The sequence below is a fragment of the Melospiza georgiana genome, chromosome 5 (genome assembly GCF_028018845.1).
Source record: "Melospiza georgiana isolate bMelGeo1 chromosome 5, bMelGeo1.pri, whole genome shotgun sequence".
In the NCBI taxonomy this organism is placed as follows: domain Eukaryota; kingdom Metazoa; phylum Chordata; class Aves; order Passeriformes; family Passerellidae; genus Melospiza; species Melospiza georgiana.
In genome coordinates, this window is record NC_080434.1 from 7,427,498 (window position 1) to 7,449,342 (window position 21,845).

The 21,845-nt window shown below is 35.1% G+C and overlaps 1 protein-coding gene across 3 annotated transcripts in view; it reads left to right on the forward strand.

Annotated features, from left to right (window-relative positions):
* Nucleotides 1–20,809, forward strand: part of GLRA3 (glycine receptor alpha 3) — an 85,146-nt gene extending 64,337 nt beyond the window's left edge. For 2 of the 3 annotated variants that reach the window (XM_058024485.1, XM_058024487.1), the window contains exons 7-10: nt 4,937–5,151; nt 6,693–6,839; nt 11,830–11,949; nt 15,521–20,809. In XM_058024485.1, coding sequence (XP_057880468.1) covers nt 4,937–5,151; nt 6,693–6,839; nt 11,830–11,949; nt 15,521–15,790 — 752 coding nt within the window. In that variant the 3' untranslated portion in view covers nt 15,791–20,809. The remainder of the gene's footprint in view (nt 1–4,936; nt 5,152–6,692; nt 6,840–11,829; nt 11,950–15,520) is intronic. The other variant, XM_058024486.1, reaches the window with a different exon arrangement.
* Nucleotides 20,810–21,845: the final 1,036 nt, after the last annotated feature.

The following is a 21,845-nucleotide window of genomic DNA, read 5'->3' on the forward strand; positions in this document are numbered from 1 at the left end:
TCAAGAGGAAAAATGAAGTGTTGTTGCAAAGGAACAGAACCAGGACAGAACATCATCCTAGTTCAATTGCCCCAGGATTCTGTTAGCAAATCTCCATAGCTGGCAATATTCTGGTCGCTAGACTGGCTGCTCATTGGCTATCATTCACTGGTAAAATCAGAATTGTATAGTCTACATCCATACTGACAGATGTGTTGGAATCAGAATATGAAAAATTTACTTTCCAGATCCAAGACAAATATTCTGCAGAATAAATATTTATTCAGATTTACTTAACTCTGTTCAATTTTGCTTAGCTTTAAAACCTCTCTAATCACCAAACATAAGTTTCTTATTTTAAGTAAATAGATTCATGTAATTTCATTAAGCTGTATAGTCTTTCAGCCACAGTCCTCTCTATATCCATAAGATAGTCCACAGTAAATCATTTATTAGCATTATCAATGACTTACAAAAGTCAGACTACCATTTACCACTATGTAAAGTAGTATCAAGGATCTTCAGCAGATAACTCTTCATTCTGCATGGATTAACAGTTGAACTCCACATGCTTAGTTATTTTCTCATTCTTTTATCCTTATTCATTTCATATTTTATTAGACTATTAATTTTTAATTTTATAGTAGTTTAATAATTGTTACTCCTTTCTTAATTATTTTTCAGGCACACTATTTCCTTGACTCAGAATTCTGAAGTGGTTCTCCCTTATTAAAACTTTCTGAATAGCTTCAGAAACAGCTACTCAGCCTTCCTGGGAATCGTAACCTGTTTATGACATTGTAGGGGTACAGAAAGAAAATCTTTGCCCAAAAGACACCTTAAGGGCTGCAAAAAGGAGACAAATACTTTTAACTCCTACCGACTCTTACCTCTGGGACAGTTTGTGACAGATGAAACTATAAAAGAGGACTCTTTATGGCTTGAATTTACAACTTATGCTTGATTTTTCTTGCACATCCCCCACTACTGACAGTACCTTTTAATGACACAAGCACAGTGCTGCCTGCAGAGCCCATTTTTTAAACAGCAGGTACCACAATCAGAGGAGGTTATGTAGTGTGAAGTACATGTAGTACCTGCAGTAAAAAAAATGGTCTTCTTGGGTTGGCATGGAAGAAACAACAAAAATAGTGTGTGATCTAGATACTGACTCCAAAGAAAAGCAATTTATGCTTTCTGGGGAAAAGAAAAATCATATAGACTGCCTACAATTTTATTTTTCCACCACACTAATGGTTTCAGCATGAACATTGCATGGAATTCTTGCCAGTTCAGCAGCTCTAATGTTGTTATCAAAGACTATGGGTAAAAGATAAAAATGCACCATCACATGCATATACTCCACTATATTCACTTCACATGCATAGGTGCAATGCTCTTCAAGTCAGCACTTTTGGGGCCTTTCATGCACTTAAGTCTGTAGTTAGGCTAGACTTACAAACAATGAAACCTCAATTCAAGAAAAAAAATTTATTTTGGGAAGCCCTGCAGAGTTTTTCTTTCCTTTACTTTACAAAAATCCCTTTTATGGATTGTGTGCACACTTATAATTAGCTTTAATCTGAAACTACCATCAGGTCTTAATTTGTTGCTCAGCCTCAGCAAAGCCACAATACCAGAAGGGATTCCTGTCCTCCTGCTAGGCACTCTCTGGGACATTCACAGTGCATATCAAAATAAACTGGATCTTACCTTTCATGTACCACAAATGAATTACTAGAGCAATGCTCTTAGTTGCTTGTCTATCTCATTCCCCAGCTGAGATGACTTTATGGGTACCTCTCTTCTGATCCATTCAAGCATCCAATCAAATAGATCAAACCACAGGTAACCTGCTTTGAGTTTGAAATGGAATACAGGAAGAGAAAGGAGGCCCGTAGCTGGATGCTGCCTCAGGTGGGAACAAACAGCACAGCCTCTGCTGGCTGGAGCTCACATCTGCTAGTGCAAGTGTTTTCTTTTTTCACTCAGCTTCATTAGCCAGGTTTATGCAGGTGTTTCTTATTTCAGTCAGGAAGGGCAAAAGCTAACATCAACTCTTTCACACTTAGACCAGCAGCTGTTGCAAGTGCAGTGCTGAGACTGCCATGTGCAGCCTTTCCCCAACACTCGGTGGTGGAGCAGAGAGGGGTAGCTGGGCAGCCACCAGTCTTCCTGAGGAGATGCTATATATTAATTTTTCAGTGCTGTACTGGAACAGAGGAACACAGTAGGCTTGACTAGGAAACACTGGAAGTATGCCTGGCAAGCCCATAACTGTCTGGGTCTAAGACAAAGGCAGGACTCTAGATCACACATGTTGTGGCACTAAACAATGGTATTTTTCTACTTTGAGACAGATTTCACTTTCTTTTTTATCTTTTTGTCAATTTTTTGTTTGGTCTTGGTGTTACAGATTTTGAGGGCTTTTTTTCCTTGGCCAGTATATTTACAAAAATACTAAACCAAGCAAAAAATGCTTTTGTATAATTCCTCTAACACATCATTCATTTCTAGTTCTGGCCTCTTCATTAACCCCACTTTTTTCTCTCCTTCCCTGTGGTTACAATATATTCCATTTGCACTTCTTGCATTAAAAAATCTCTTTATTTTTCTTAGGATCATGTTGCTTACATGTTCTCTTCCTCTTTAGTTCAATTGGATCTGTCAAATTTGCAAACACATAAAATAATCCGTATTAGAACTACTATAGTATTTACTGTTCACTGTTTAGGACCACAGAATTTTTGTGCTGAGTGGTCTGTAATAGTTCAAGTCAACTGGAGTCCTCAGGAAAGAAACTCAGATCTCTCATCCCACATTTCTCTGGATGGGAAAAAACCAACATACAAACAATAGCTATTGTTTATTGACACTTCATATATGCATATATTATGCAGTCTGGTGCTCCTTAGTTTTCCTTCTTAGTTTGTTTTGAAAGGAGATTGATTATAGGACTCTATAAGAAGAAAATATTGCATTCTGAACAATTCTTACTGATATGATGCCAAATAAAAAGGCTTTGCCTAGACCTAGATTGGGCTGATGCTTTTCTGTCCCTCCTCACCTTTCTGTGATGTATGAGACAGAGACTGCTGCTGTCCAAGGCTGCTGAATTAACAGAATGAATGACACAAAAAAGGCAATCCTCAGGGTAAGAACCAGTTTGAAGAATATGATTCCAACAAAGGCCAGTCAGTGCAGAACTTCTGGTAATGTGGGGTGTACTGAGCTGCTGAGTGAAACACGAGATTGCATTGGTGTCCTTTTGAAGACCATGGAAGAGAAACGTAGGGCAATATCCTGGCCTTTCCTCAACTAAACACCAAAATCCCATTCACTTTTTTAAGCTAGGATTTCATCCCATGACTGGGGCAGAAATCAGTCCTGAAGCTGTGGTAGCGGATGGTTGAGCCAGGATCTGGGAAACAGATTTTGGGACTGTAGATAGGATTCAGAAAACGCTGGCAATTAGGAATGGAACTAACAATTGAGCTTGCAGATATAAAACTCCTGAGATACAGAATGTAACCTTCAAATTAAACATCATAACTAATATTTTCTAATTTTTTTAGTGCCTCAGAAGAATAAAATTATCATAAAATTACATTCATTATGGCATCATAGAAAAATTAGTGCCCTGTTAAAAGAACTGTTATGAAAATAATGAAGTTTAGAAGCATTTAATATCCCTAGAATAAAAAATATTTGTTTGACTTTATCTGAAGTTCATTTCTGTATGCCTAACACTATTGTCACAGCAGAAAAACATAATATATTAGTATAGTATAAGCTTATAAATCCATTATATGATTTTTTTAATCTGATAAGTATCAAATCTCTATTAATATGGAAAAAATTGTATAAAATGGCATCTTGGCAACTAGAAATTGATTAGGAGAATATCTATCAAAAATGAGTGGAAAACATAACCAAAGAGCTTCATAACACTTAAGAAATATATAACAATATAGACTTCCTTATTAAATTTAGAATTAGGAAAAATTTTCACTCAAAATAAGGAAGAAATCTGAGTTACGTGTATTTGCTGCTGTGAGAAACTGTTTTATGTATACACCACTTGCAGTAACAGCATTGCCTTCAGCACCATCCTTATGTGACTGATATGGCCATTGGGCAGAATTAGAAAATCTAATGAGGCTGGATAAAGATCTGTGAAATAATCTACAGCTTGCAGGGTGGAAAAAAACCCAACCCCACAACAATCTGGCTAATCTAAAAATATGGATTTATGAAATTTTTATGAGCTACCAATAAGGTTTATTTTTTCTGGTTTGAATAAGTCAGTAGAAGTTGCTTAATGTTTAGCACTTGGATAAAACTAGGTCATTGAATCTCCTTCCTAAATCTTCCTCATCTCTGGCCTTTCTAGTCTTTAGTCAGTGTTTGAATCTTGATAATTTCTCTCATGAGATGAAACCATTTGAATGGGGATACAGGGAGAGATTTAGCAGATTCTCCTATTGATAACCTAATGCCCAAGCTGATACCACTACATTTTCCCAATTTTTAATAAAAATAAAATTAAGTTTAAAATTGAACCAAACATAAAGGAGATATTATACAATGGAGAAGCAAGCATTTTCCTTGTGCACAGAAATATTTCCAAATCATAAGTCACACAAAAAGTGTGGTCTCACAGAGGAAATTTCCTATTGTTAAAATGAATAATGGGGGTTTTTTTAAGAAAATAAGAATTTCAGACCTTATCGAAGTCTTAATTTTTCAGATATTTTGCCCCTTTTCTTTCCAATAGGTACTCCTGTTATAAAGGGGACTGTCTTTATTACAAGTCACTGTAGGTAATTGAAAACATCAATCTTTTTCTAGTGAATAAATATATTTGACAAAGCATACGTTCTTTAGGAGTGTGCACTAGAAGTTGACTGCAAAAGCATTATATTTCTCTTGAATATTTCTTCTTTGTTGTGAAAAGGGAAGTTCACGTGTATTGAAGTCCGGTTCCACCTGGAGAGGCAGATGGGTTACTATCTCATCCAGATGTACATACCCAGCCTCTTGATCGTGATTCTGTCCTGGGTGTCATTTTGGATCAATATGGATGCAGCTCCAGCCAGAGTGGCTTTAGGCATAACTACAGTACTGACCATGACAACACAAAGCTCAGGTTCACGAGCATCTCTTCCAAAGGTAGGCTAAATTTCCTTTGTTTGTATTATATTAATCGTAATGTTATGTGGCAAACACTTTCATTAAACCTTATGCGTTTTAATTTTAACATCCAATAATTTCCTAAACCAGATAAATAATTTTGAAATATGTAGGGGTGTTTTGATTCTCCAGTCAAATATATCCTATTTCTCCCCTGTCGCTACTATACAGACAGCCATGTATCTAGTCAATTCCATAAACCTTAACAAGTAATGAAAATGTTACTCAGTTTTAAATAAACCCTGCTTAACAATTGACAGGCTCATACTTTTTCACATCCCAGTATCTGGTGACATGCTAGAAGATATGACTGAAATTCTAAAGGCCATAGATTCTTACCATAGATTCTCAATTGTATTCCTTTCTCAAAACTTCCTAAATTATGAATTAGGTCCCTACTTACAAACACATTTACATTAAGATGTAGAAAAATGTGAACCTTAACAGCTCCAAACAATTGCACAAAGTTATTCTCAACACAATGAAAATCACTTGAAGTTTATTTCTATGATTATTTATTTTTGTTGTATTAGTTGTAATTGCTTTATATATTTTCCATTTCATTTTAAGGCCTACTCCTTGGCCATCTTTGTGTGCCATTGCAGCTAATAGAAATAAAATTCATACAATAAAAATAAAAAAAATTCACCTCTTCATTAGTTTTAACATGATATTTTTGTCAAATTAACTTTTTTTAAAGTAAAACAGATAGCCCTAACAGATTTGAGCATGCTTTATGTCCCAAATATATGGAACTAGACATATCTGAAGTTAGCATCAACAGATAAAACAGAATGCTCTAAAAACTCAAAAAACAACAAGAGGCTAACAGAGAGCTGCAGATTATTTTGTCACATTTTGAGGCCTGAAGTTAGCTATGATTGCATATATAAACAGCTCTTATAACTCTGCAAAGACAGAGTAGTTTCAGATTATGTCCTGCATCTTTTCTTGGCTATACAGGATTGCAATGAGCTCTGACCTGTTTCTGATTTTTAGTACTTTCACTGTGACAAATCTACAGGACTAATTTGAAACTACACATTTGATTTCCTGTGCCTGTATTAGCAAAGAATGAACCCATCAGACCTATCTCCTTTACCTATATCCTTCTACCTAATTTTTATTCCAGGAGCTTTCAGCCACATCCATTTTAATACAGGAATTCCAGCTGGTCCCACTACAAGCTATTTTTCGCTTCCTTAGTGTCATTCACAGATCTCAGTGGGACAAATGAAGGAAGAGCATGTGTTTGAGGATTATTTCACTTGTGATGTAATACACTATAAGGATCTGTTAATGATTTAAGCACATTTTGTAAAAGAATACATTTTTTTAACAAAAACTCTTTATAGATTGAATTGTTCTTATTACTGTCTAACTTTCATGCAAAGTCTTTTTCAATAAAAGTATTGTTGGGATATGGAGATATTAATGCACTTCCTCCTGCCATGAAGTAGTAAACTTCACATCTGTGGAACATTTTACCACACTCAGGCTTCTCCTGTCTCCTCTCATAGGTGTCATACGTCAAAGCCATTGACATCTGGATGGCAGTGTGTCTGCTCTTTGTGTTTTCTGCCCTTCTGGAGTATGCAGCTGTGAACTTTGTGTCGAGGCAGCATAAAGAACTCCTGCGGTTCCGACGCAAGAGGAAGAAGAGCAAGGTAAAAGTAACAGTGTTCTCAGCTTTTAAAGGGTCTGACTGAGTTGTGCTGGGATGCAGGGTTAATTTGGTCGGCACATTGCAGCTTGAAGTGGCAATAGAAATAAAATGGCAGCACAGCATAAAATTCACTTTAGGCAGAGGGTCACTACAAGGACTATGAATTGCATAAATCCAACTTGAATTCTCGAAAGAGGGATTAAGAGGGATTTAAATGAGGCATGGGCCATGTGGGAGCCATCTGCACAATCATGAATTTCACTCTGTTGGAAGAGTTAGATTATACCTCCGTGAATGAATGTTACTGGTATTTGTGGCAGTTTTTACTACTGTGAGATTCAACAAATGTTGTTTCCCCATTTTATTCTAATACTCAATTCAAAGCCTTAACAGCTGTGTTTCATGCAAATATTTTTAATACACTAAGTACTTATTCAAATTACATTATTGGTAGAAGAACAAACATTCTACTTTAAAAGACTGGTAAATTTGGGGTTTTTTTCTTCTGTCCAGAAACTTTGTTTTAGTTGTTCATATTAGTGGTGAGAAACTTAATCATAGTAATGGCTATTAGTATTTATATTAGAGCTGGAGCTATACAGACTACCAGTAAAATAACTCACTACCAGCATGCAAAAGCCAAACAGCTAAGGTTACAAGTTTCAATTCTGAAATCTGTAGCTAAATCAAGCAATAATGAACATTTCTTACCATGTGTAACTCCTACTTCAGATTTTACAAAGTGTAAGTAGTTCTCCAGTCTACTTATTAAATGAGCACTCCCTGCCACTGATGTAATGCAGAGCCTGTCACTATCAGTCACTATCTAGAATATTACTAGTGGATGAAAGTCTGACCATAGCTAAATGATTCAGTTCAACCATCTTTCATTGCTGAAGACTTAGTCTACTGCTTACATCAGCAGGAGAAGATATTTTACAAGTTTCTCTCTTAGAAGATCTGCACTGCTGCAAAGCCTACCTAAGCAGTCTCTGTTAGTAAGACTCAGTGTTAAAAGGCAGGCCAGAGAGTCAGGTGGAAATGACATTTTCATACATTTGCCTGTCCCTGCGTGGTGAGTCCCAGACTTTTTCAGCTGCACAGAGAAACTAGTACTGTAGACTAGAGGATGATTCAGACTGCAAGTACCTGTGTTCAGAGTTTGATCCCGTGAAAAATGTTCTTTCTTCCTGCTGACAGTAGCAGGAAAAAGCACTTTTGTTACAAGGTGTTTGTTCTTGGACTATGGCAGCTCTCTGAAAGCTGTCCTAATGTTTGGAACGGGAAGAATGGGGTGGGGCAGACAGGAATTACTGGACAGGGGTAGGTAAATTACAAGTGAAATGTGTACCAAACAGCTGTGGTAAGTGATGTATTATGTCACTATACTTTTACTCCATTCATCTTTCTCACCATGTATTATTTTTCTTCTGGATCTCAAGCAAATTTACCAGTTTCAGTTTAAGTGATATCTTTCTTAAATGCAGGTCAATTATTATGACTACAGGATTAGGAACTGACAGGTAGTATCTTCCTTCCTCAGAATCAAACCAAATTTCTTTTCAGCTCCCTCTAAGCAAGACTCCAAATTCACCAAAGACACTCATTCAGCAATCACAGTCAATTACATTTCAGCCTCGAGGTATGTGAGAGAGGAACCACAATATAAAAAGGACTTGTAAGAGTAAAAGAGCTTTTAAAGAAAAAAGGTTTGTGCATGAATAACCACATTGGCTTAAGTGTTTTTCTGGATCATGGTATTCTTGAATTCACACTTAAAAATCCTTACTCTAATTTTACACTTTGCTAGGCAGTCTTCGCTGGACTTTGCTACAGCTTCAGGTAGATTGCCTGCTAAATTCTCATAAAATTACAGAGTTAGAATTAGATACTTTAGAGTGCACAATAAAGTATCAAGTACTTTACTTTGATTCTGAGGGATGGAGATGTTCATTTCAATGTTTTTCTTCATAATGTACTTCAGATGAGGTTATTAAATATATTCAGGAGTATAGGGCTTTCCCTTCTCCCTGTACCTATATGTTTCACCATGAGACAAGCTTCTCAGGCTAAATTTACTTCAAAATTCTTTGTTTCTGTACAAGGTTACGATTTTAGGAAAACAGTAATTTTTCAGAAAATATTAATTTAATTAAATATTTTTTAACTCAATCTAATTCCATGTAGAGTTAGAGCTCCTAAACAGAGTTAACCATTGAGAATGCAGCTTCTCAAACTCTAGAGACAGCTCAGCTAATTGTTTCTCTCTTTCTCGATGTTTCATGAAACCTTTCCTTGCACAACAAGTATACAGGACTTGAAACATGGAGATTTTATCTCTTAAAAAGAAATTTGGATCACATCTTAAACCCTCTGTTATACAAATAATACATGAGTTTTTCAAATTAAAAACTGCAGTTAATAACTTGCCTTCCTTACCACAAATGTTATTATTTATTCACCACAATTTATAACATGAAATGCAGGCCCTAGGATCATAACTCAAAGTAACTTGGTTTTCCTTCCTTTGTCTTTTTCAAAGTCAGTTACTAGAGTTCAAACTTACAAAGTTTTGTATGCTTGTTATTCCTTTGGACTAAGTCAAACAGCCACTGGCTCTTAGGGATTAGATTTTATTGACTTTGAAAACTGCCATGTATTAAGAAATGTTCATTTGACCATAAAGTCAAGAGGGGAAAAGAGTTTATGTAAAAAGGCTGCATTTAAAGTAAACTTCAGGGGCTTCCTTGAACATTACATCTTCTTCCTTGGCAAAGAGAAAAACAATATTCTATTCAGTATTTATGTCCAAAACTATTAGAGAAATAAAGCAGATAGGATAACTTATTAGACTTTTTCATTCTGTATGCTTACCATCTTGGAACATTTTCCTAAGATCAGTTTTTTTTACCAGATGAAGTCTAAGTGTTGAATACAGATTTTTTTTTTTCTGCTGGTATTTTATCTACAAGGGTACAGCAAAACAGCATGTGATTTGACATGTTGCAAAAGTGCAAAAAATAGATCAGTTTGGAAATGTTTCATTTCAGGTATGTGTAGGGCAGCTGAAGAATTTCCAAAATCTATTTTCCTTGTAATTAGTAAGATATGCTTGTTGCAAGTAATATTTACTTTTACCAAGTAAAAAAGGCAAAAGCCCTATGATTGAATTTCAGTGTCTTTGGGAGGTAAGTGGATCCATTTTGCTGACTTAAGTAAAAATCATTCATACCTAATTCATCCTAGCCAAAAAAAATTCCACAAGGTCCCTTGAAATCTATTCCAATTGTTTAAAAAGATTTTTTCCTAATGTGTTTTTTTGGCCTGTCATATCTTGTCTAGAAAAGACACAGAAACCAGATTGCTTCATTCCTTCATGTCACCATTTGCACATTTCCATTCAGTCTTTTCTATAAATATTCCCAGTGGATAAAATTTTTGGTTTTGGTTTGCATTGGGTTTGGGGGTTTTGTTTTGTTTTGTTTTTTTCTCATTCACCTTCCCTGGAAATTCTCCTAATTAGTCCATATAATTCCTCAAAACTATGTTTGCAGCATGAACAACAGGAAATCTATAGCATAACATTTGAAAGCAGCCAAAGGATCAAGTGATCAAGTTATATAGTTGTTTATCCAAGCTGGTTTACCATTTGCTTTTAAATAACATCATATTATTGACCCATATCATGATTGTGATCTTCCATATCTTCTGGGTCTTTTTCCAGAGAAACACCCTGCAGGGACATTGGCTTTCCAACTAATACAAAGCTGGGTATTTCTGGCTAAATGTCATACTTACTGATTGTCCTGTATTTTTCAAATGCTTTGTTCGACTCGTTGCATTCAATTTTATTTCTAAACATACATTCAAACAAATTTTCAGGTTTTCATAGTTTGGAATATTTTTAAAGTTAATTTAAACTATGGGTTATATCCTTCTGAAAACACAGAGGAGCTGGAATCTCCCTATTAAGAAGCATATGTTTGAACTCAGATAAGACCCCTGCAGTAAATTCTATTGTTATACAAATTACAGTTCTGTACAGAACTGCAACAAGACATTTTGGCGTCTAGAGTTCATCTATCTTTGCCATTTCCTTATGCTTTTTCCACTTATAGTCACTGCCTTTTTTACACACCATCTGGTTCATTTGGGCCTCCCTTCCCAGACAACAATAGCAGCATAATCAAAGGCAATTCTTAGGTACCACTGCACCGTCTGGCCACCGTTTTTATGATTCCAAGTATGGACTTCATTCAGTGATTCCAAATTACTTAAAGACAAATTTCTTTTCAGAGGCCCAACCCAGTTTGCACAGAACTAGCAAAAATTTTGAAGTGTCTGGGGTTGTGTTATAAATTCATTTACAGATGAAAGCTGTTGTTGCAACATAATGTGCAACCTACTCAATGCTTTTTTCCAACAAGCACCACAGTAGGTATAGGAGATTTTTTTAAAGGATATAATGTCTTTATGATTATACAAATGGCATAACGAATCCTGAGAACAAGGGAATTTTGGTTCCCAGTTTGAGACTTCATCTGATACTTAGTATAAGAGACACAGTTCTTTGAAAAAAAAAACGTGGCCAGTGAAAAGAAGTATTCAGAACTATTATATTACCACTCATTCAGAATGAATGCTAAGTATTCATTTCCTTCTTAAAAGACAAAAGAAAAAAAAAAGGCAGAAAAAGAAGTCATACTGGGATACTGAAACACACCTATGATCATTGTTTTTTCTTAGTTGCATTTACATTGTATGAGCAAAATATTAACTGTGTACATATACTGAATAATAATTTGATTTTAGGTTAGCTGTTAATTTATTTAGCTTTTGGGAATATTCAGTCTATTAGTTCTATTTTCAAAATCTAAAGATCACCATATCTTTAGAGAGGAAAATAGACATGTAAACTAAATTGTCTTTAATGGTAATCACACCTTTTTTCTTTTGTTTTCTTTTTGGTCAACCATCCATTTTGATGAAAGTATTTTGAGGGAGTTCTTGATGGAAATGAAATCAGTGAATCATTGCAGCATAGCAATGGCTTGAGATGTGCAGGACGTATAGACGGGACTTTGCCTCAAATCTACAGTACAAATTTAAGGGTAAACTATTGAGAAGATGTCCCATTTGTCACAATGTGCTATCCAACCATTAACAGAGGCCCTGTCCTTTTGTCTACAACAACATCTTCCCATGTGAACTTCATATGCCTTCATTGCTACCTGTATGTGATGACGTGAAATGTTAGTAAAGGTACTGTCTTGTTAATTTCATAATACATTTTGATCTGTTTAAATCTGGATCAAAACATAGTGCTAAAATTCTGCACTCTTTGTAGTGCAAAACAACTTAATACCACTTGTCTTCTCAAAACCGAGCAATAAAAAAGAGAGTGTTCAAATTGCCAAAGTCAAGGCTTCAAGTTAAGTTTTTGAGTTGTTATGACACCTTCCAATCAAACAGTTATGGAGTTATTTTCAGCCCTTATACACATATTATTTCTCAAGATAAATGTATTACTAAGCACACTAACTGAAAACACCATAGTCAAAAGACCACAAGACTCACAGTTTTCTTTTAATTTATAGCTAAGTATTTTCTACAACAACACTGATACTGAAGTAAATGGATTGAAATTATTTTTGTCAGACCACCAAAGAATTCCAACTTTCCAAATAAAACTTATCTAATTTTTTTTCCATTCCTGAATTACATTAATTTTAATAGAAATTATAAAATATTTAAATGTAACTGCATGCAGAACAGCTTTCAAGTTGCTAATTCTATAGCTGAATCGGTGAAAAATGTATTCAAATCAAAGTTCATTCATAACAAGATTTTTAAAGTTTTATCAAAAATCTATAATAAATAGCTTTCTGTAGTGATAAGGCACTAAAAATGTCACAAAAGAAACAAAAGCTTCCTTATCACTTAAAAAATAATTCTATTCAGCCAATATGCAGGACTTTTTCAGGAAGATTCACTGTAAAGGCTCTCAACTGGGTCATACAGGGTATTGTCCTTCAGATGATTTCTACATCTGTAGACTCAGACACATGCATTCTGAGACATATTTCTAGTCAAAAAGAGGGATTTTAGCCAAGTCAATCAATAGTAAAAAACAGGGGTGTCACTGACATAAAAAGCTAGTATTGATAACAACAGCAACTGCATCTTTCCTGCTGTGCACAAGTACCCTCAGATATGAATCTAAAGCCAACCTAGTGATCTTTTTGCATTATGGATCTGCTGGAAAACTTGCAGAACCCTATTTTGAATATTCAAGCTGCTGGCCCTAAAAGGAATTCTGGTGGCTCTTGGTATTGCTGCAGAAGGTCCTTTCCTGCATATCCACCAGCCCTAGCACTTGGGCATGATTTGGATGGCTCCAGCCATCCTGCCTGTCCTGGACTCCTATAAGGAGCTTCACACCAGTTCAAGCACAAAGAGCATTTCCAGCCAGACTGCTTACAGATGAATTACAGGAGGTCTGCAAGCACAAAAGTAAGGAGAGACCTGGCCTTTAAAACATTTTAGGGGATCATTCCATTCAGGTAAACCTGAAACAAAGACAGTAAAGTCTTAATACATAGTGCCTGATCCTGAAAATATGCACAGCTGAAATCTGCTACTCAAAAGCATCATTATTTTGTCTTACTCAGCCTGTGCAGTACATGTGAAGATATTTAAATGGCAAGTTGATAGTAAATTCTCACAGTACATGCATTTCTAACTTAATATTTCTCTTAACTGCAACACACGACTACAACTATTATAAAATACAGCTATATTAAAGATGTTATTTCCCATTCTTAGCTGACAGGAGGGGAACACTATTGCAGTAATTAAATCTCTGTTTTATCACGTCATCAAATAATGATCCTATCATTTTGTATTTCTGTTTTTCATTTTCATAGTAAAGTCAGTCAGTGATTTTTTTTCTCCTCTTTTTCTTTCATGTTAATTTTTTTTATTTTTTAAAGGCAAATTCTAATATAGATTTTAGATATAGCAATTTCAGTGACCTTTATCACTCTCACTATTTATTCAATTTACATATATGAAATATTTCAGTAGGTTGATATCTACAGCTCTGCTGGATGGTCATGCTGATGGCCAAGTATTTTACTTTAAATGTGGTAATTTATTTGCATTCTTTTGTAGCTAACATATTCAGTTAATATTGATAATAAAACTCGGATTTTTTTAAACAAAGTAATTAGCAATTATTTAATGGAACTTTTAAATTTTTAAAATTAACTCTTCATTGAAAAGTTTTTTCAGATTTTCAAAATGTCAGACATTTTCAAAATAAAAAATTTGCAAATTTGGATTTAATTTGCGCTCATTGAGAAATTGCATTTTTATAAAGTAAGAGATTAAAGTAAAACAAAAACGTTCTAACTATTGAATTGAGATAGTAATTATTTGACTTGCTTGGGCAAGTAAATATTTTTTAGACTTATTTTAATTTCAGCTAGGAAAAGCTTTAAAATATGAAAAATTCTCCTACAAAAGAAAAATTGACAGCTGCTCAACTGTTTTTATAATAGTTATAAAAACCATTTTCAAAATACTTATTTAAGAATTAATGTAATAATTTCTGTATTTCATAAAAGTGTAAAATCTTAAAGCAAAGAGGCTAAATTAGACATGAAAAATAGAGATTCCTGAATTTAAAATTAATATTGAAAAATGGTGAATGCCATCAAAATCACATAATTATTCTTGAATAGCATACATAAAGAAGGAGTACACTGGAATATATTTCAGAAGCAAATCTAGCCCTGACTTCACAGATTATGTATCCTTTATTTGTCTGCATATGTGCCTTTTTTATTACTTGAGGACACTTAGATAAAGAGAAGTAAAAAAAAATGTCTTCAGGCACAAGATACATTTTTAAATTGTATGCTATGAAAATATGTGTACCTTCAATGCATCTACCATTTCTGTGCCATGTGATTAAGAATCACTTTCTTTTACAGTTCCCTAACCCTGAATGTCTTTGCCAGTTTTCCCCTGAATTGAAAAAAGAATGAGTCAGAAGAAAAATCTGGCCTTTAGCTTCCATTTCCTTTATTTTAAACTAAGACACTTTGCCTACTGTTCTTTTTAATTGATGCATTCACAGGGAACAGCAGAAATTAGGCATATAGATAAGATTAATTAAATATACAGTGGCCAAATAGGCAGAATTCTCACTAATATAATGAATGTGCATATCATTAGTGATTTTGTGATGAGCATCCCTAGAGGCCAGGATCCTGGGTCATAAGGCAATGTACAGACTTAATAGATGTTTTCTAAAAGAGCAGTGTGAAATTTGTCCTTTTGAAGACTGCACATATTTACTGTAAATAGGGAAACTTCAACCAAATCAGAAGTTGTGTGCCCAATTGCCACTAGTTTACTAGGCTTCCTCATTTCTCTAAATAGATTACAGAATCTAAACAAGCAGAAAAATTCAGTGCTTGTTAACAATCCAGCAATATTTTTGGCAGACTGATAGGGATGAAATTTCAACAAGTTAAGATAAGGCGTGGATTCAAGAAGTCAATGAGGTAATGGTGCAACTGGTATTTAGCAGCAGGTGAGATTTCTGTAAACAATAGTTAAAAAAAAAACACTTCTTGCTCTTTTTCTTTCTTCTCTTCTTTTTTTTCCCAACAGGATGATGATACACGTGACAGTCAGTTCAGCATTACAGCATACGGAGTGGGCCCGTGTGTGCCAGCAAAAGACGGAATAACACAAAAGGGGCCAAATAATCCTGTTCAACCTGTACCAAAAAGCCCTGATGAGATGAGAAAGGTATTCATTGACCGGGCCAAGAAGATAGACACAATATCCAGAGCTTGTTTCCCATTAGCCTTTCTGATTTTCAACATTTTTTATTGGGTAATCTACAAAATCATCCGGCATGAGGACATTCACCAGTAACGAGATTGAGGCTTGCAGTACATAAAGATCTGGCTGTCACACTCAGCAGGAGGCTTTTTGTTAGAAATGCACATCAGAGGAGTGTTTGGAAGGGTTAAAAACAATGAGGGGAAGAAAAAGGATCCTGCATGGCCTGCAATGACCAGCTACAGTGGGATGGAAGAATGAAACCCAGAGAAGATACATCTGCTATTGCAAACTTTCCTTGTCAAACTAAATATTAACAACTTTTTCATTGAAAATCACTCTCTACTGAAGCTTTACTGCCAAGTATTTATACATATTGTTACATAGTGGTATAATTGTACAGTACTCTTTGAATGGTCCTTAAATTTTTTAAATTCTGGTGTATTTTTAATTTTAAAAATGTTTCCCAAATACCCTAGGTAAATCCCACAGTATTACAGAATAGACTAGGATTTGTAAGTTTTCTTTTAATTTTACAATATAATGACAAATTACGGATTGGAGAAAACAGCTTAAAGGACTTGATGTAGTCTTAAGGACAGTACTGGTGGTTTTACAGTGAACATATTTAACAGTTTTAAGTCATTTAATTCATTCAATGTAGTTCATATTACTGTTCCCCTGGAAGGCGTACATTGAAATAATCTCAGCACAAGGTATACAGCTTAAAAGTCTACATTTCATATGAGAAATATACTAAAATTTCTAAAGTATTAATTCCTGCAAAGGATTTTTTTCTTTTAATTTCCTATACTTTGATAATTGAAGCATATTCTTTAATCTTTTTTTTATATTTTAAGGAGTTTTTCTTTCCTCAATTCATAAAACTCATACAGCTTGTGAAATGGACAAATTACATCAAAATTTTGCAATGTTTCATTTTGATTCAATGCAAAGAGGTCTTGGACCGAAATTGAAAGCAAAGAGTCAACCATTTCACTGAAGCATTTGGAGGATGAATGCAGTTATGTTTATGCACATTCGTCTCCTACACATTACATAATTCCAGGAAGTTTGATTTATGAATGTGTCAAATTTTCTGACTCATTCCTTGAAGTTTGTTAATGTGACTTAGATACTGGTTAAGAAGCACTTCACAGCTTCGGAAAAACACACAGCTCTTCTAAAACAAACAAATAAAAGACCTGGATGGTCTTTTACTTTACTGGATTTCACATTAATAAATAGGAGAACAACTATTAAAACTCTTAGATCTTCCCTGTTTGGGTTTAAATAAGCCATGTTAGTTGCTTCTTTGAATTGTAACACCATAGAACACATTTATGGCATAGTGTCCAGGCAAGAGTATTTACTTTTGTCAATCTATTGGCAAAACAAAACCATGCTATGATGTGGAAATATAACATTTAGTTATTAGATACTCTAAGTCCGGTCAGTGAGGCTGCTTCTCATTGCAAAATATATTTATTTTGGACATGTTTAAAATTTGTGCTTCTTTGATGATCACAATGTGTATTCAAAAGCAGGATGGGCTGGAGGCAAACATCTGGTGCACTGCCAAAGGCATGGTGCATATGAAGTAACAGAAGCAATGTAACTCTGTTCTGGGGCTTGTCACATAGCAACCTTGGGTTTGGTTTGGTTTGTTGTTGTTTTCCTCCCAGGAGAGATTCTATAATAGTAGCTCTCATATTTTGTTAAATTATGTCAGAAAGAACGGATATATATATATATATATATATATATATATATATACTCCACCTTAAACTATTATGGTTTTATATTTTGCTTCATTTAATAATCTAAAATTATTTCAATTCACTTTTTGCTTTCTTTCTTTCTGATATTGTGTCTGCTTTTTTATTGGTTTCTTTATGTGCATGTTCCAAAAATCTCGTTCGCTTATGAAGGTGTGAGGGGGTATCACAAATTTATGACTGATATTCACCTCTCTTAAAGTCAGGGTTAGTTATATTTTATGGAAAGGTTTGTAATGTTTCTGTTAACAGCAAAATCGACTGTATGTTGTTTAAGGGCTGTTTTCAAATCCACATAACATTTGGCATGTGATTCTATTTTAATACAATGGAACCAAGATCTGATCTCTCTGGAGCTGATAGTTTTGTAGACTTTTTTAATGGAATCATAACATTTACCAAGGTAACATAAGCCTCTGTAGTCCACTAACATGTTTTTTAAAAGAAATAATAACTTTAAATTTAAGCTTCATTTAGATTTTTCCTAAATTACTTAGTATAAAGTCACATGGTACAGAAAGAGAGAAATGTCATCTGAGATGATAAGAAACTTCAAGGCACAAATGCCTGCTATTCACCACTGACAACAGGAATAGTCCAAAACTGCCAGCAGGCATGCCAGCCCTCTGTGCAAAGCTGGAATCAACAGCTACTGACATCAGCTAAGATTACTGTGGGATGATATTTTTGCAACTGTATAATGAAGCAGCGGGAAATGATGTTAAGATGCAAGAATTGAAAGGTACTCTGCGGTACTTACCAGACTGCAGCAATTTTGTTGCCCTCCCATCAAAGAGATGGGAAATGCAGAAAAACACTCATCACAGAGATAATGCTGGAGGTAAATGGTACTTAGCAGGCTTCCTCCTACACATAAAAAAGACCCCATTCATTAAGCAGAAGTAATAGCTACCTCACTTAACTATCACTGGACCTGGGCTCTGCTGAGAACAAGTCCTTGGCAAGTCACACAAGAAAGCTTCTCATAAGCACAGTCCCTGTGAGACAGGATAATGCAGCTTTGTCCCAAGTCATCATTCAGCATAGGTGCAGACCCTGTACTTCTCAGGTCATGTTTTTGTGGACCAGCCCTATTCTTTGAAAATTAAATACTGGCACTAGAAGGACATTGTAAGACAATGAGAACAGAGACACTGTAGGATCTGGAAGAATAGGCCAGTAACAGAGCTACTGAGAAGCTGACACAGTTACCATGAGGGGAAAAAAGGGATCAAGCACTCTTGGTATTTTTCCATGCCATGTCTCCATAGGAACACTTGCTTAGGTGGAAGCCGTAACTGCAGGGAGAAAGAATTTGTATCATCTGCTGCAAAGTTTATGTTGTTTTGTGATAGTGATTTCTACCTGCGCAGATTGACTTCCACACCATCCTCTTTCTTGATAGAAGGAAAAGCAAAACAGGAATGTACAGGATGAAAAGTCTGGGCTGTGCATAGCAGAACAGGAGCCACAGGGAGTGAGAAAGCCCAAAGCAGAGCCTGGAACCTCTTACATGGCTGTCTTTTCATTCTGCACTAAAAAGAGATAAGGCCAAATCAATGTCACTGTGTCATCAGAAGGCAAAAAACTTGAGTACCTTGAGGGAGGAGAAGCCCCTTAGAGTTGCAGTAGAAATATTCCACTATCACTGTGCCAAACCCCTACTTAAATTGCAAACAGCAAAATGCATTTTATTTTTAAAACTAGATTCAAATATCAACACAATAAGCTTGCGTGGTTAGAGGGATGTTTTTTTCTCTATAATGCTGATAAACTATGTGAAGATGTAAGGGAATTAGGAACATTAATATTGTACTACTTAGAACTCAGCTATTTTAACACCAAAATAAAGTACATTATACTTTCAAGGACTTTTGAGAGCAAGCAGTATTGTTTAAACAGGTTAGTGTAATTCAGGACGAATAGAGCATTTACTTAAGATTTAATTATTTTTCATACATTAGGTTTCTTTGGATTCCTTTTCTTATCGTTCATTCCAAAATCTGCTTTATAAAGAATCATTTGTGATGTGTGAGAATGATTCTGTTTAATCACTAGACAGAAATATTTAGGTGATTAAATGTGCACTTTATATTTAAGGAGTGAGATATTTCTTCAACTTTGTGTATAACCCCTTACAGAACTGTAGACTGATAATGTAGATAAAGAGAGAATATAATAAACTGTACAAAACCTTATATTTTTTAACACTAGGGAAAGATAAAAAGTCTTCCTTAACCTTAGAAAAAGAAAAAGTACTATTTTCAGCAATAATTTTATAGTAGAAGGAAATGAATTTATTTATACCATTCCCAGCCCAAGCTGACGTGATTGGTTGCAAAAGATCCACTTTTCTTCCATCTTCTACTCTCATTTGAACTACCATAGAAATTAATCTAATCCAACAGAATAGAATTTGGTCTTAAAATGTGAAACTGCTGAATGAGCTAATAATACATACAGTACCCCTGTGAGGTAGTAAAATCAATTTATCCGCATCTTACTGCACAATCATGTGGTTATTTAGATGAGTACAATATCAGATTTCAAAGCTTTTTTCCTTTTCCTTTTCTAAGAAGAAAAATATAAATCTCAAACCAGACTACTTGTTAGTAATAAAAGGGGTGTTCTGTTTTGGAGTGGTTACAGAAAAGGTGTCTTCAGGCAACAATAACCTACAGTAATTACTGAAGTACTATCAGTTTGGAAGGCTTGTGGAAGCAGGTTAGATGGCTAGAAGCAGTAGATTAATGCCAGAAAAAGTGTTGGCTCATCCTGTCTTCTTGACATTCTTGAATATTACTGCACTTCTTCACTTTCATCCTTGTGAAATATGCAGGAAACATTTCTTATGCTTGTATTTTAATGTATGTCAGAGTGATATTAACAGATGAAATGGACTCAAGTAGCTACTGATGTTCCATGAATGTGGAATTGTGAGCTGTATAAAAAGAAATTGTGCCATAAGCTTTTGACATAAAGGTTTAACATAATATATGGTATTTTGTGTGTTAGTGATCCTGGCTTTTTAAAGGCTACAGCGAGAAAAAAATAAAAATTTATATGATAGTGTATTAATAACTTGTCTGTGAGTTTTCAAAATATTCTCCTGTGAGTTCTCTCTGACAGCAATTTCATCTCAAAGTACTTCCTTTTTTGTAAAAATCTATAAATGTGTTGTGCATGGATTTTATTAGATTCCTTTTTACTGTATTACAGTATCATATTGCACTTAAACTGACATTCTCTGCAGTCAGAAGTGTTTAAAATGTGAAATTTATGGTGTCACCCATGTCATTGTAGATATTTTGTTCAAAAAAGAAAATAAACTTATCTTTTTCAGAAACTGTGAAGTAATTTTTATTATATTTTTGAATTTAAATTAATTCAAAGTCAAAAGAGGAACAGACAACACCATTGGCAAAAAGGATTAAACCCGAAGCAGTAGTTACCATGCACTACCATTGAGTATTTCAGGAGTGAAAGCAAGAGAGAAAAGGAGTAGAGTGCCTTTGAGCAGAGTGCCTTTGATTGTTATATGGGCTCTAGCTCTGAAAAAAACCCCTTGTTCTGAAACTCAGGGAATGTTATCTTGATAAATGCCTATTGAAATAAGTACAGCCACTCCAAAATAGTCCTGCTGAACTTATTATCCAAAAGGCAAAGAGTTTCACTTGCAGCAAAATAGCCTTATGAAAATTTTATAGGTCTCTGATCACCTCCTCTGTACTCCTTGATAGAAAACTTGAAGTTAGCAGATAAGAAGTCATTTGAGAACACTCTGAGTTCTTCTAATCTGATTAGAGCAGTGTTAATGCTCTTATAAAGAGCACAGTCAGTAACAGCCCTGTCTTTAGGAGACAGCTCAGATGTTTGTCACTCCCTGCCCACAAAAGGTGACATCAGTTCATGCCTCTCAATTTGCTTATCGTGTCCATGGGACGCCAAACAACAACTTTGACATACAAATGAAGTGTTTCCATTATCAGTTGCAAGTAATTCAGTACAGTAAACCTGTAGCTTGGAGCTTTATAGAATGGAAATTTCTCAAAGGAACAGTCAAATGAAACAAGAGCACCAGAGAAGCCTTAGCAGAAATCTTGAGTGAGCCTTCGCAGAACCTGCAGAACTGTCAGATCTTTGCTATTTGTGACAGCTGTTGCTCCAGCAGATCTGTAGCATCTTGTCTTCCCTGAAGCGAAGCACAGCTGGTACCTCTGCCCTTGCTCAGATATATTCACAAGCAACAATGTCATGAAACTACTGCAGTAGCAAATGCTTCCATGGTGAGGCACGCAGTTCCCAGAGCATGAAAACTGCAAATGCACCATACCAGGTGTGAAAGAAGCAATTAAAAAGAAAAGTAACAG